Source organism: Glarea lozoyensis (genome assembly GCF_000409485.1).
Source record: "Glarea lozoyensis ATCC 20868 chromosome Unknown GLAREA7, whole genome shotgun sequence".
NCBI lineage: Eukaryota > Fungi > Ascomycota > Leotiomycetes > Helotiales > Helotiaceae > Glarea > Glarea lozoyensis.
Window position 1 is genome coordinate 1508766 of NW_007361002.1, and position 14762 is coordinate 1523527.

The 14762-nt window shown below is 49.9% G+C and overlaps 4 protein-coding genes across 4 annotated transcripts; 2 read left to right on the forward strand and 2 right to left on the reverse strand.

Moving 5' to 3' along the window:
* Positions 1-2407: 2407 nt before the first annotated feature.
* GLAREA_01691 (C2H2 and C2HC zinc finger) lies at positions 2408-3824 on the reverse strand (the record flags this gene model as incomplete). Its single annotated transcript, XM_008088907.1, has 2 exons — positions 2408-2672; positions 2725-3824. The coding sequence occupies 2 exons, from the start codon at positions 3822-3824 to the stop codon at positions 2408-2410; spliced, it is 1365 nt and encodes a 454-aa protein (XP_008087098.1).
* Positions 3825-4106: 282 nt separating this feature from the next.
* On the forward strand, positions 4107-4728 carry GLAREA_01692 (uncharacterized protein; the record flags this gene model as incomplete). Its single annotated transcript, XM_008088908.1, has 3 exons — positions 4107-4113; positions 4174-4421; positions 4513-4728. 3 exons carry the CDS (start codon positions 4107-4109, stop codon positions 4726-4728), a joined length of 471 nt encoding a protein of 156 aa, XP_008087099.1.
* A 4251-nt stretch (positions 4729-8979) lies between these two features.
* GLAREA_01693 (WD40 repeat-like protein) lies at positions 8980-10430 on the reverse strand (the record flags this gene model as incomplete). The annotated part of the gene is made up of 4 exons (XM_008088909.1): positions 8980-9034; positions 9084-10117; positions 10168-10322; positions 10379-10430. 4 exons carry the CDS (start codon positions 10428-10430, stop codon positions 8980-8982), a joined length of 1296 nt encoding a protein of 431 aa, XP_008087100.1.
* A 592-nt stretch (positions 10431-11022) lies between these two features.
* On the forward strand, positions 11023-14616 carry GLAREA_01694 (S-adenosyl-L-methionine-dependent methyltransferase; the record flags this gene model as incomplete). Its single annotated transcript, XM_008088910.1, has 9 exons — positions 11023-11103; positions 11152-11372; positions 11460-11543; positions 11621-11859; positions 11909-12978; positions 13058-13714; positions 13762-13969; positions 14022-14104; positions 14158-14616. The coding sequence occupies 9 exons, from the start codon at positions 11023-11025 to the stop codon at positions 14614-14616; spliced, it is 3102 nt and encodes a 1033-aa protein (XP_008087101.1).
* Between the last annotated feature and the right edge of the window lie 146 nt (positions 14617-14762).

Below are 14762 nucleotides of genomic sequence, written 5' to 3' on the forward strand. Positions count from 1 at the left end.
GTTAATATCCCGGCTGCACTGTACCGTGAACTTCCCCACCGAAGCCAGAGTTGCGTTTGTACCAACCGGGATTCTGGTCCTCCAGCTGAATTGCTTATGGTTTGGACGAATCACATGGATTGGATACTACTTAGTTCGTGGTATCCCAGTGGTATACCCAGTGGAAAGATTAATCCCTCGTTGGGACTTTGATAGTTATGCATATGGGCAAGCATATCTATGGGGTACGGAATTGTAAGAATACTCGAGTGACGGTTGACCATCGAGCATCCCCATCTATTCGAGCACGTCCTTCATGAAGGCCACCACCCCTTGCTCAGCCGTCACAGCCACTTCTTCGGCCAAAGCTCTTCAGAAATTCAATGCCCTGCCTTTGAGGCTTGAGCTATAGGGAGTTTCTCCAAACTCTGTTGAATTGTTTCCAGCTTGGGTGCCTGGATAGCGAGTACGATGGATCTTTTTGTACACCCCACTCTCAAAGAATCAGTTCAGACTCAGATGAGGCGGAGACCCAGAATCAAAATTAGGATAGATCCAGATTCAGTGACAAATATCCAAGTCCAGTTAGCAAGCGCATCCGCAGGCTATCCGCAAGCCTGCTAGTGTTGTACGTACATAAACAGGAAAGCAAAATCATACGACCACTCTCCAATGCCAGGGCAGACCAGGCTGCAACTCACTTGTCGTACTTTACAGTAAACCACACCTCCACCCATTCATCTCATCTCATCTCATCTCATCCCACCCACACCAACCAGACGGTCCTGGCTGCCATGTGTCTGGTGCCAGTGGTGCGAAATTGAAACGCGCTGAAATGTCTCCGAACGAACCTGCCCCCTCACGCTCCCGCTGTGGCTGCTGATGGCTGCTGGCCACTGGAGCGAGGTGAGTTGGAGTTGTTGGTTGGCATCGTTATCATTGGTCGCTTTCCTGGTGTTGGATGCGCTGGTTCTCCGTTGGACGATTCTCATACTATCGATATCTGACAGCATACTGTACGATGTCTCCCTATGGAGCAAGTACCGCACCATAGCCGCCGTACCTTGATTCTCCCAGGAAGGAGCTTCCTTCTAATCGCCGTGAGCAGCTCAGCACAACTAGTGTCACGCCGGGGTGAGAGGTTCGTTCGTGGTACGAGTGTCGAGCGTAAGGAATTTGCTATGCTCTGTGCTCTTGCCCTAGTGCACGCTACACCCGCACATAAGCGTATAATTAAACTAGCAGCTAGCAAATCTCTCGTTCCGTATAGGGAAATACACGAAGCAGACCAAGGACTTGTCAAGAAAAGTTTGTGCGCAGATTAACGCAAGACTCCCGGTATCAGCGGGGTTTACGAGGTGAGGTGCCAGTGCGATGCCAGCTCGTCTCGCCAGCATCCTTAGTCCAGTGTCCACACTCCACCGTCCTCCTCACAAGTTCACCGCGATGCTCCACACAGCCGGAGTCCGTGGGACGTAGGGAGCGCACATTTATGGAATTTCTCAAGTCCAACGACGGAGCCGGTGATTTCAGCGTCCGGACCACGCAAAATCTACACCTTTCCATGATTGGCTCCGTCGTGAGTTGCCCAATTAGGCCTACTCCACCAGTCTCCACCAGTCCAGGGCTGGTAATGACTTTCACTCCGTCAACTCAAGCGCTCCACTACCACCATATCGCAAGACATCTTTTTTGGGTCCCGGAAGCTCTTTCATGATCAGTCATTTGGAAAAATAGAGGCTGCACGGTGCGTGGGCAATTGCGGAAATACTACGTAGCGAAATGATTGACATTTTTCTGTGATTCGCCGTCGCGCGGTGTGTGCTACATCGGTCTAAAGATGCAGACCAGTTTTCTACCGCCTGCTGCAGTCTGCACTACAGGTATGCACCTAAAAGTCCCTCGACCTCCAATCAAAATATGAAAAACTACTGCGTACAGATCGCCCTCTTCTAGGACGTTATCTCTATCAGTGCAGAACACCATACTCCTGAGCTTCAATATGAATACAATAACTGAGCGCAAGTGAAGAAGGGTATTCTAGCAACAAAGCATGACGTGAACCGAACGCCAGTGACCCAAATCTCACATAATGCGAGAAGCAATGCCATTTCCTCCTACTCCCGCTTATCCCTATGCGACACGTTTGACGTTGATGAGATTGATTTTGTGAAGCCGCCCAGAGCGATGACTGAGCGCAGCGCCCAGCTTTGTAATTCGACTTCGTGATGATTGATGTTGCTGGTTTGATGGTTGCATCGCGTTGCGCAACCATCAGCGGCCCCCACGGCAGACATCCCCTGACTGAGAAAGTCGAGCTCGAGCTGCTGACTGCGTTTGAAGCTCGGCAGATGATGCTTCTTCTGTTGGACCCATCCCCAACAGTCAATGAATCGGCGTGGTCTTCTACACCGAATCGCAGCCGCAATCAGTTGGCCCACGGCTGGTGATGATGTTCACCGTTGTTTGGTATATACTCCTGTCGTTCCAGAAACGGCCCTGACGCTGACGTGAGGGGACTGTCATGAGGACCGAGACCATTAGAAGAGCTGTACGACGCTTGTCGCGACTGATGATGGTCTGGGTGTCGCTGGCTGATCCTGATCGAACACGGCTCCGGATTGCTGTAGTTTTGTGGACGGAAATCGACAGTTTCAATGTCGAACCGCTTACTACACCCATCTTCCATATGTCTAGGAGAGTTAGTTCAAGAGTCTCAGGAAAAGTTTTGGATACCTGACATACCTTCGAAGAGTGTCTTTTCGTGCGAAGAACCTACTGCAGTAGTCACACCGGTGGTTTCGCTGTTTCATATGTACACTTTGGTGATGTCTTTGCAAATCCGTCTTCCTCACAAACTTCTTGTTACAGTCCTTCAGCGGACACGGGAAGGGATATTCCCGGCTCGCATCGTGCGTCTCCATGTGCGCCTTGAAGTTGTAACTTCTCCCAAATAACTTCCCACAACCTTTGACATGGCACTGGAAATTGGCGTCTTCCTTCGTCGTCAGTTTACGGGGCTGTCTGGTCCGTGCAATGTTACTAGTTCCCCGACGCTGAGCGTGCACTCGTGATACCCGCTCTTCCTGACTCTCTGACCGTCGATCATAAGGTGGAATTGGGAGAGAAGAGATGGAGGGAAGATCTTGGGTCGTGGTTGTATATTCGACCTTGGGCCAACCCATGGCCGAATTTTCCCCTTGGTAGAAGGTGGCATCCAGACTTCCAGGATACGGACTTGTCGAGGCTACTAAAATGTTGTGACTTAATTGCGGCGAAGAACTCATCATGATAGACTCTCCACTAGATGCGTACTCTGAGTGAGCTTCTTCCATCTTGATGCGTGGCGTGTAGGAATGGATCGATCCGGCCTGAGTGAAGACTTCTGAAGCTGGCGTTGATGAGAATGATGATCGCTGCGAGGCATGCCCAGATGGTGCTGGAGAGGCGGGGAGAACAGATGACTCGGCAGTTTGCGTAGCATATATGTCATGGCTGTAGGCGGCTGATACTGCTGGATGGAAGGGAGCAAAGGGATCGTACTCCGATTGAAGGATGTTGGGGGTGGACTGGGTAGATCTGGGTTCACTCCTGTGTTGCAATGTCGCTGTGGGCCAGCTACTGGTGGCTGTGGTGGATGGGAGCTGTGTGACCACGGAGCCACCGTTCTCTGACTGTGATGCTGACATTTGGCAAGAGTAGAGCCCAAGGCCGTGAAGAGGTTCTGTTGACTTGTAGTGAGAATCACTTTGGGCAGGCGAGGGATATTCGTACAACGGCTGAGCGTTTGACGGATATCGAAATGGAGACGTGGGAGATCGAGTGGATTGCGGGGTCAGCTCCATCTTTGTGAAGAAGGAAGAGTAGAAATAAGAAATTGTCCAGAGGCAACAGCAACAATAAGAAGTGTTGGTGCTAGGTCAGAAGAAGCCGAACGTTGTGTCGATGCATGCGTCAATGTTGGAAATCAGTTGCTCGGTGACGGCTGATTGGAGACGTTCACACAGACGCGTTGGAGGTAGTGGTTGGGGTGAGTATTTTGAGGCGCATTCGAGGTCCAGACAGAACTGGTGGTCGGTGACAGCGACGAAGAGCGCTCCCTTTTGGCTGGCCACAAGTCGGGGACGATGCGTGGTACGACTGAGGCTCCTTGGTTGGATTAAGGGCAGAACACACGATACTGAAATGCTAAAGTCGTGAACGAAGGAGGAGTGCGAGGAAAGACCCTTAAGAGGATTCGAGGCAGACTCGAGGAGCAGAAGATCCTGGGTCCAGGACAAAGACGATTAAAAGCACCCCCCGGCTCTGACAATGTCAATCCTTTTGGTAGTCTACAACAGCCCATGTCGCTTTGGGGGGGGGGGGGGCATCATGGCATGGGGGGTTGGTGGATGGTGGTAATGGACCAGGCAAGGCAAGACAAGACGTTTTCGCTTGTTGCGGTACGGCAGTGTTCGTGGTGCTTGTGCTTTTTAGATGCCCGCGATGGGGGAGGGAAGGGTAGGGGGGGCTGACGGCTGCTGAACCATTCAGGAAAACGAGAGGAACTCGCCAGGAACAGTACCAGGAACAGTACTGTACAGAGAACAACGAGGGACAGGGGCCATGCAGGGCCTGCATTTGGGCGAGTCTTCCAGCATGACAAGCGAGCAGGGGGGGAAGGCGGCCAGCTCCAATGGCGGTCGACGTGCAGCGTACAGGACCAGCAGGAAGCCACGAAGCCGTGAAGCCACGAGCCATGGGCCATGAAGCCAAGTAATTTACTTCAGGCTGCAGAGATTGCTGGAGACAAAGCATTTGTGTATACGGAGTGCTGTTTGACAGCAGCAGGTGCTCAGCGGTGCTCAACGGTGCTGGAGGGCAAAGGTATACATCCTCAGACGGAGTCTGGCCGTCGCGCCATCGCCAGCCCAGCCAAGTGGGCATCTCTCAGGAACTTACTTGGTAGGGCCTAGCGGGAGCGACCGATGGAGACAGACATATCAAAGAGGAGCCACCCACCCACCGTGGTGGAACCGGACAGGAAAGTCAGAAATGATTATTAGAAGTATCTGTCAGATGCAGCCATTACTACAATACTCACTCAAATCCCACGGAGCAGCCAGCTGTCAGACCGTTTCTTTCTGCAGCAGGGGTTGCCGGCTCGTAAACGGCGATGTTGGGATGGTTCTTGGTGCTCTGGTGCTCTGGTGCTCTGGCTGGTGCACGCTTCTGGTCCCTGGTGAGAGCAGGGACCGCATGTGGTAGGTGCATCATGCAGGGGTGCCCCCCTCCATCAGCAGAGCAGCAGTGCAGTCTCGAAGCAGGAGGCAGCATCCACTGCAAGTACAGTACTGTACTGTAACTGGAATTGCTATGATCGCCATGTTGCTGGTATTATAGCCATGATCTCGTACACTTCCCTATCATGCTGAGATGCTTGGTGATCGCAAGCGCAAGGCAGACTGAGCCTGGCTTCAGAACGACAATACAGTCCGACATATAGAGCTGCTTTGCCGGCGTTGTAGCGTAATTACGATTGCGACTTTTGGTATTTGTGGTGTTGGAGTGTGTTGGTGGACTGACAGAACTCGAGAGAGTTCCTTTTCCCGAGATGCTCACACTCTCTCACTCCATTCCCGTCCACCTCCACATTTCTGCTTTCCATGGAATCATCGTGTAATCCTCCAGCGGCAATCGCAGCCGCGATACCAACCATCACCGACTGGCGTTTTTCAGCTGATGATCGCGTCAAGACGATCAGTCAGAGGTAAATGGAAATGGGTCCAGTGGATTGGGAATTGGGACGTTGGCTGTGGCGAGGTCACGAAGGAAGGTTGTACAGCACCTCCGTACGTAGATCTCACCAGCGGGCCACCCGCTGCCATGTTCGTCGACTTGGGGCAGGATAAAGGGGGCATCGTGGACGAGAAGCGCTCACCGTCGTCCACCCTCTTGGATCTCCCATCCCCCAGTCCATCATCTGCTTTCTTCCCTGTGCTCCCCTCTCGGATGCCGTTCCAACTTCCAAGCGCACAGGTGAAAGGCTAAGTGCCTTAGTTGAACGGGAGAGGCAGAGGCAAAGCAGCCGCCTCCGTCCAGAGGCTTGAGCTCGACCCATCACCCTACATCCGACCAGGGGCTTATTTGACGTACCGCAACGCCTTGTTGGCTTCCTAAGCGCCGGGCGGATCTAATCAAAAGCTTCGGAGTGGACTCGATCGCGCGGCGGCTAATGGACGCCGGCGAGCAATGGCGGGTCTGCGAGCGGGCTTCGAGCCGATCATTTCTGCTTCTTTTCGAGCTCGTTCATTCGTTTAAATTACGAGTATGGAGCCGTTGTCCTTATCGCAGCGGCGTTGGCGTCTCTTTTCAGTTCATTTAGGCGAACGATCACTGTGAATGTCAGGGCGAGATTGCTAGCTAGGAGGGGGAAGGCGGCAATTCAGCTGCAGAAGCACTGTTAGGCACTATAGCCGCCGATACCCTGTAGGCGTAGGTCTCGATTGCATGGTCGTACGTATACACTTTCCCTTATGCATGTTCAGAACATCTTTGTTTTTATGTAGTCTAATGATGCTAGTAACCATAAAATTAGAGTTGCTCCTTCGTGTATTCAGAACTGGGAAATGTAGGTACGAGTTGAGCACCTTGTAGTCATTACATGATACATACCCAATTGGGAACCTACTATTCATTAAAAGCCACAACTATTACCCATATGATATTAGATCCGCGAAATATCATACTGTCTACGATATCACTTCATGCATCCAGACATAAGTGAGAATGCATTCTTTCTATAGCCAATGATTGGTTGAATTCGCCGTCCATCTTGACCCCGCTAACTCCGCAGTGCGATAATGTGAAAGTTGAGGTATGGGGGATCATCTAGCTCATCCTCCATGGCACAGCCCCAAGACCAATGCTTGTTGTGACCTTTAATAGACGGTGTTGTTAAGATTCCTCGCGGCTTCGGTGCTTTTACGAGCACATTTCATTAGTAATCTATCGATCACCACCGCTTTTGGCGGCTCTCATCACTCTTTGATTCCTGTTTCGTTCACGACAGTACTGGGCCCAGGGGCTTGCATGTCGGAATCACTCTCATGCCACACCCAATTTCCCGGAATCCTTCCTCATTTTCTGGGACTCGATGCTCGAGACTTTCACAATTCCTGCTGTAGCGTCTAGTCTAGCGATAAAGTATTCTTTAGTTGAGAGATCGCCCTAAGGGAAAATCTCATGTCGGAAACTTGAAGTTTCCGCGACTTTCGGGGATTTCTTTGGCAGCAGAAAGAGTAAAGACGGCCACCGTACGCTTGCTTCTGAGTTTGGTCGCAAGTGCTTTCGTACCTGCTCGTTCGCGACCTTCAAAGTGTGAAGATCAGCAGCAAATCCCGACTAGCATCTGCGAAATCTTCTGTCTCATAGGTGAAGCAACCCCATGCTTGGCCTAACTGGGTCAACGACCACGACATACTCGTACCGGACTGCCTGCACAATTCTTATCCCATCCGTCTCGATTTCTCGGTGCCGTGAGAGCAAGGAGCGTATCTTTCCATTTCAGCAATCTGGTTATTGGGGCGCTGTCAGACAATGCACGAGGCTCACCTCGTCACACGCCCATCACTGGTTTTGGATACGGACGACGTTTTCCAAAGCAACCATGTACTTCTTCAACGCCTATGCAAGGCTAACATTCCATGTTGGTGTAATGTTACTGGCACCCTCGATATGATCAGCTCCAGGTCTTTGACGTCAAAACGCATTGCTGCACTTTTTTGCCAGCGCTCTCGCCGCAGAAGCCTCTCTCTGTACGTCTTTCGAATCTTTCGAATCTTCGAATTTGCCTTCTACCGCTGTGGCGAAGCGTGCGATGTTGCATCCTCCAGGCATGAAACAAACGCATCGAGCATGAGCATATACTCGAATCGTATGGCCCGTATCTAAAAACGATATTGAGTTGTCCTCCGTGACATTCTCTCAACTTACTGTAAAGCCCAAGCGCTGGCTCTCATTCAACCCCAAAGACCACAAACGGTATCCGATAATTCCGACATATAATTTAAGCAAGATGTTGGGACCGTGTGAGATGCCTTGCGCGCATACGAATGAGTGCCGTGACTGGAGCCGGGGAATTCGGAGTGTCATGCACGCTTCCACTGCCCTTCCAGCCCTACGACGCACCTCAGTTGTACCTCCCCCTCCACATCTGCCTGACATAACGCGGCCAGCAAGAAGCCGTGTTCATTGCTGGGTGCTCGTATCTTATGGGTAGGTTGCCACAAATGAATGAGATATGTATGTCCCGGTTACAGTGTTGGATAAGTCACCTAATGGTTCAATCAATTGGCCTGGAGCGCACAGAGTCTGTCACACTTTGGCAATTCCCCTAAGATGAGCTGAGAATGTTGTGTAAGATCGAGAGTCTGCACAAGCCTATGATATATTGTTACTGGGAAGCTGCATCGCTTTTAATTTTCTTGCCCCAGCTGGTCAAGAGATAAACGGATTGGAAATCTAGGGGCAGTAGAGATAAAGTCTTGGCAGATAGACTGAAGATCGAATTCAAACATGGTTTGCTTCTTGCCATTATTTCCATGCTGTCAGCATCTTTTCATCGGACTTGCATGGCTTCTGGCAGGATACAACAAGCACCGTTGTCCGCCAGCTGGAACAAACTGACAAGCTATATCATGCTACGGGTGCTCAGTCCATCAAATGCCGGCTTGCATCTTCTAGTATTATCAACCTCGTTCTCCTTTCTATCTTTGAGTATTGATAAATAGTGTACACAGTATTCGGGTATAGATAATGGAGTGCCTAACAGACGAGCCACCAAGTCAGCCGCGCAGTAGAAAAAGTGTATTATCGTGCTCGCTCAATTGTCACCAAAAACCAAACGCCGGCAGACAATGCCAGTTCAAATGCCTCCAACTATCCCGCAATAATTCCAATAGATCGACCGGAACTCCATCTGACATGCAGCATAAACCCAGAATATGGTAGACTGTTCGTTTAGGATGTGTAATCCGCCGTTGAATGATCGAGCCTATCATCTCCGTGCAAAACACTGATCACGTTATCAGCTCGTAGCGCACACAACTGGATACGAGACTTACGAGTACTGTTTCACCAACACACCCTCACCTCCATGCTCCATATCGATGTTAAACACGTAAAATCCGCCGTCACTGGTTACTAGCATCACCTGTGGACTATTGTTGTTCATGGCGACAACACTCCGCAATGGGCCGCCGGTAGAGTTCAACCCCGTGCCATTTTTGGGTATCTTGATGAAAGCAAAATCCCTCATGGGCTCCCACATCTCGGTAACAGCTTGGGGTAGGTAGCCTCCAACTACTCCAGCGACACTCTTCCCCATCATCTGCGAAGACCTTCGCAACATGCTGCCAAATGTACCGCTAGGCTTTCGAGTAATTTCTGGGGCATGAGGTCCCTCTCCGTCGTTTCGTGACGTCCCAGGTTCTATGGTGCTGTCATAACTTTGGGAACGAGCTCGCGTCCAGCGTTCATTTCCAGTTCTCGGCGAGTCAGGCCGCATAGTAGCGGGCCCCCCAAGTCGGAAGATGTGTACGGTATCAGTGGTGGAAGAGACACAAAGCAGTGTTGAGCTCAAGTTGAAGGACATGCTATAGATGGTAGAGGGATATGTACCGCGGCGAAACTGGTACAGTTTGGTCCCTTGTGGGAGAGCGAAGACCCTGATGATAGTTCCAGTCTCGGATGCGGTAGCGAGGAGAGTTCCATCATCGTTCAGTGATATGCACGACAATGGCGCCCGGTGAGCTTCTACCACATTTATTGCTTTCAACTCCAAAGCATCGAAAATCATGACATGTCCAGAGGTAGGAGCGACATACGTAGAAAGGGGCGGCGCATGCGGTGGGCGTTTGTCGCCATTGTCTTCTCTTGGCTTCGGTAAAGGATATGCAATGAAACAATTCTCGGATGACGGCGCAAGGGCACATATCGCGTTTGGGTTGGGGGACGTGGCTATCGTATACAACAACGTCATGTTGGAAATGTCGTAAAGATATATCTCCTCCTCTAGCACCACGGCAAGCCTTTGCCGATTCAATCTGACTGCAAGAACAGCAGATGGAAAAGTCAACTCACAAATGATCGAAGATTTCTGTTTCCTAGTCAGCGTGTGAAAGAGATGTATCATATCCTCCGTTGTACCTTGGTGTTTTGAATAACTAGGTGCCTTGGAGAAAGAATGAGGGCGACCAACGACGTCGAGAACAGCATCTCGATAATGGCGACATTCCCCTCATCGCTGCTAAATATCTTGGAGAACGGATCTGTGTGATATATGCGAAAGCCTCGAGAGGTCCCTGCAGGTTCAAAATCAGTTTGACGTCGATACAATCATAGCGAGGAGGCAGCGCACCGACGGCGAGACAGCCGTAGTTCTGGTTGAAGGTTACGAAGTTCATCGCCATCGTGGCCTGCAGGACGTATGGGTCAGATAATGTGTAGCTGGCTGGATCTTCTTTTTCCTTGGCTCAAATGCTACCGCGCAATGAAGCAGGAGGCAGAATAGAGGATGGCGGCGTGGTGGTGCGACTCGGGACTTTGGCGCAACTGTCGCGCAATACGCAGAGTCGGTTCGGTGGCACGGTATTTATGGGCAGAGTTCGGCATTCCTATTTCGTAGTATGATTTACAATTAGAAGGGTGCCAGGAAACAAGGCGTGAGTGACGGTTGTAAAGGTGTGAATATGAGGATGTGAGAACGTTCGTTCCATCGCGGGGTCCTTGGGCACGGGATTTGGAGCTTGAAGCTTTCATCCAGCTGGTCCAAGCTCCAGCGAAAATTCGACAGGGGTAACGGGAACGACTCACTCAAGCGCAAGCGCAAGGTTGCAAGATAATACAATCACGGCTTGATCACTTCAACAAAGTGTCCATTCTTCCACCACACATCAGTCTGGGTCGACCTTCTATGCAATTCCCTCTCAGCAAGTTGCGACCAACCCGTGGCATCTGAAGGAAAACCTTCAATTTGCTTGAAATCTCGCGCTCTCATTCACAATGGAGAGCCATGCTGCTCGTGGTGCACCAAACCCGCAAAGGGTGGCTGGTTCGGTCGTCCAAGACGATTTGATCATGGGGGTGAGCTTTCCCCCCTGGAGAGGACGGATAAGGGTTGACTGTTTCTAGACTAACAATAGCAGCATTGTCTCGAAACGGAGTGTGGAACGTCTCTATTATTCGGACGAGCCTCCATTCTTTCGCTATTTTGTCAACAAGCCACAGCGACGAGCACCACTCATTAACCGCGGCTACTGGCTTAGGATGAAGGCGATTGATAATGTCGTACGTCTTTTTCTAGAACGACCAAGTAGTAAGAGAAAAGTCGTGGTCAATTTGGGCTGTGGCTAGTACGTCCCTAATCAACCATTCCTATGTATACAAACGTTGACGAGCAGTGATCCGCTCCCGTGGCAATGCCTTGCTCGGTATCCTAGTTCTTGTGGTAACACTGTATTTGTCGACATTGATTATAAAGATCTTATGATGAGAAAACGCAGAACTGTGCAGCAAACACCGGAGTAAGATTTATTCCAGCCCGCGCATCCCCTCTCTTTCAACCTAGTGGTTTTCGATGGTAGTCTGACCGCTTCCGCAGGTTGATCTCCATGCTGACCAACGTGGAAACACCACAAGACGATGGTCTGTTGCTCAGCAGTGACCAGTACCTACAAATAGGCTGTGATCTTCGCGACTTGCAACGGCTGAATGACTTAGTAGCTCAAGCTCTAGATATCGAGCAATGTCTAATACTCTTTGTGGCCGAGGTCTCTATAGCCTACATGGACTCGGTCTACTCTGATGCCGTCATTGGTTGGGCGAGTATGCTTCCTTCAGGTGAGAGGGACAAGCTTATATTGTACTATTCGCAGCTAATATCTACAAGCACAATTCTGCCTTCTTGAACAGCTTCTCCCTGATGGCGAAGATCACCCATTCGCAGCCACCATGATGGCGCACTTTAAGAAGCTGAATACTCGATTAAGATCGGTACAAAAGTATCCAACGGTCGACGCACAGAGTTGTCGTTTTCGGAAGCTCGGCTGGGATAATATTTCCATACGCAACCTGTGGGAGTTATGGGCGTCATCCGACTTTATCTCGCCAGCAGAGCGCCAGGTCTTAGATCACGTTGAGCCCTTCGATGAATGGGAAGAGTTTGCCCTATTTGGCTGTCACTATTTCTTGCTCGTAGCTGTCAATAAAGGGTTCCAAATTGATGTCTTGGTGCCAGTTGATAGTATCTCTGGACATGACAAGTCTATTGTCTCTGTGCAACCAGCATCAACGCGAACGGCACAAGTCATGTTTTCTGAAAATCCAAAAGGACAAGCTTGTGCACGACTCGGTGCAATATTGCCACTACGAGGCTCTGCCAGACATGAGACGGCTTTTGGGAATTATGGTGGAATGGGATTGAAAACCAGAGTTGACTCGTACGACGTGATTTCGCTTACTCCGCACGCGAGTAGTGACAGGGTGTTCGAGGCACCAAAATCCTCGAGCCATCCTTCAGGTCGAATGTGTCACACTATCACAATCATAGATGAGAGTACCTCACTTCTGGTCGGTGGTAGAACATCTCCAGATAAAGGGTTGAAAGATTGTTGGATTTATCACCGATGGGTTGGGATATGGGAGCCGGTTGATGACCTCCCTTACTCATTGTATCGACACCAAGCTGTGTATCTAGGTAACGGATGTGTCCTCGTTTCTACTGGCAGGATAAACTCACGCCAGCTATCTCAGCATTATTTGATTTGGAGTCGCCATTGGGGCTGGGTTCAATGCCATCAGCGCGCTGGTGGCGCTCCTCACAACACATATGGCTCTATTTTTCTAATGGGCTCTTCGGACTCCCTTAAGAGTAGTGGTCTAGTTGTAGGTGGGCTCTCTAGTGACGCGGTTATACAGTCCGATTTGTGGCACTGGGAAGTAGAGGCGCCCTTTAGTGAGGTAATTCATCCAAACTATTGATTCGGATTCAGAAACACTAGAAGTGTGTTGTAGAATTCATTCACTAATTTTCTGTTAGAACCCAAAACTTCGATTCCACCTCGGTTATAATGGATCTCTTTCTGAATCAGAGCTATTAACCAATAACCTAGCATTTGGTAGATTCGGAGCGAGCGTTATACATCATCAAGGACTAATATATATCATTGGTGGAGTCGCTAAAGACACACTGCTCGGTTCACGCGAAGAGATATACTCTTTCTTGTTGAAAGATGATTTGAGTGCCGCAGAATTCAGGAACGTCCAGTTAGAACTCAATGACACGATCCCAAGGCCTCTCCTTATTGGGTCAAGTGTCGTCGCCATAGGGCCATCGATAGTGATCGTTGGAGGATCAGCTGTATGCTTCTCGTTTGGCACATCCTGGAACAGAGGAGTATATTCTGTAGGAGACCAAAATCCGGATGACAGTTCCGGTAATAATCTATGGAGCTATACACACACTGTTCGACCAACTCCATCCATGCCGCAACATGTACCATCAACGGGATTGTCAATCGACAGTATTCCTTCTCAGCCTATCCAAGTGCGAAGGATAAAGGTTGATGGCTCTAGTGATTTACAATCGGTATTTCAAGCTGGGTCCCCTGTGGTTCTAGAGGATTGTGATCTCGGTAGCTGCCTCGATGAATGGACCTTACCAGGCCTTAGGTCAAAGATAGGTTCTAGCAGAGAGGTCAGTCAACTCGCACTGTCCTCTTCTTCAAACACTCATGATAATAGGTCGTTGTCCACCAAAGTACACATTCACAAATGGACTTCAAGGCGAAGAATTTCGCATACGCTAGCAGGACATTTGGAGACTTTTTAGATGCGATAGAAAGAGGTGAGAGACTATATCTGCGGGCTCTCTCGTCTGAAAACGCCAAAGAGATTCCCACAAACCTGGAACGGGATTATCCATCGATTGCTTCTGAATTCCACTTGCCGGGTATTGCTTTCTCCGCGTAATTACAACGCATTAGTACTGACTAGACGTACAGAATATCTTAATTATGTACATGAAAACATGCACAGTTCACCGTTACGCATATCCGGTCCAGTCAATATGTGGCTTCATTATGATGTAAGTCTAATAATCATGATAAGTATATAATTTACCTGCTGATCATCGTACAGGTAATGGCGAATGTCCTTTGCCAGATCCAGGGTGAAAAAAGAATGCTCCTTTTTCCACCTACAGATGTGACAAAATTCGACTTTGAGCCAGGCGACTCAAGTTCAAGCTACAATGTCTTTGCAGCAATTGAAAGCAACAGCCTCTTCGGCTGCCATCCGCACGAAACCACCTTGAAAAGGGGCGATGTGCTATTCATACCATCGTTGTGGCTTCATGCCGCCTCGCCAATATCTGGCGTCAGTGTGGCGGTGAACGTTTTCTTTCGCGATTTGAAGTCGGGTTATGCTGCGGGGAAGGATGTATATGGAAACAGGGATTTGCAGGCGTATGAGAAAGGACGGCAAGACATCACAAGAATATTGAAGTCTTTCGATGGCCTGTCAAACAACACCAGAAGCTTCTACCTGCAAAGGCTCGTCGCAGAATTTCATGAGCGAGTGCGAGATAAACTTCCCTAAGGAGTCGGGTCACAGGAACGCACGATTGCCGAGTGTAGATTATGTCGCAACTAGACGATTTCTAGTGCATTTGAGTCTTGTTACGCAGATGATCTGTGAGTATAAGTTCCTCGACATCATAGCAAGGTCTCAACCGCACCAAGCCA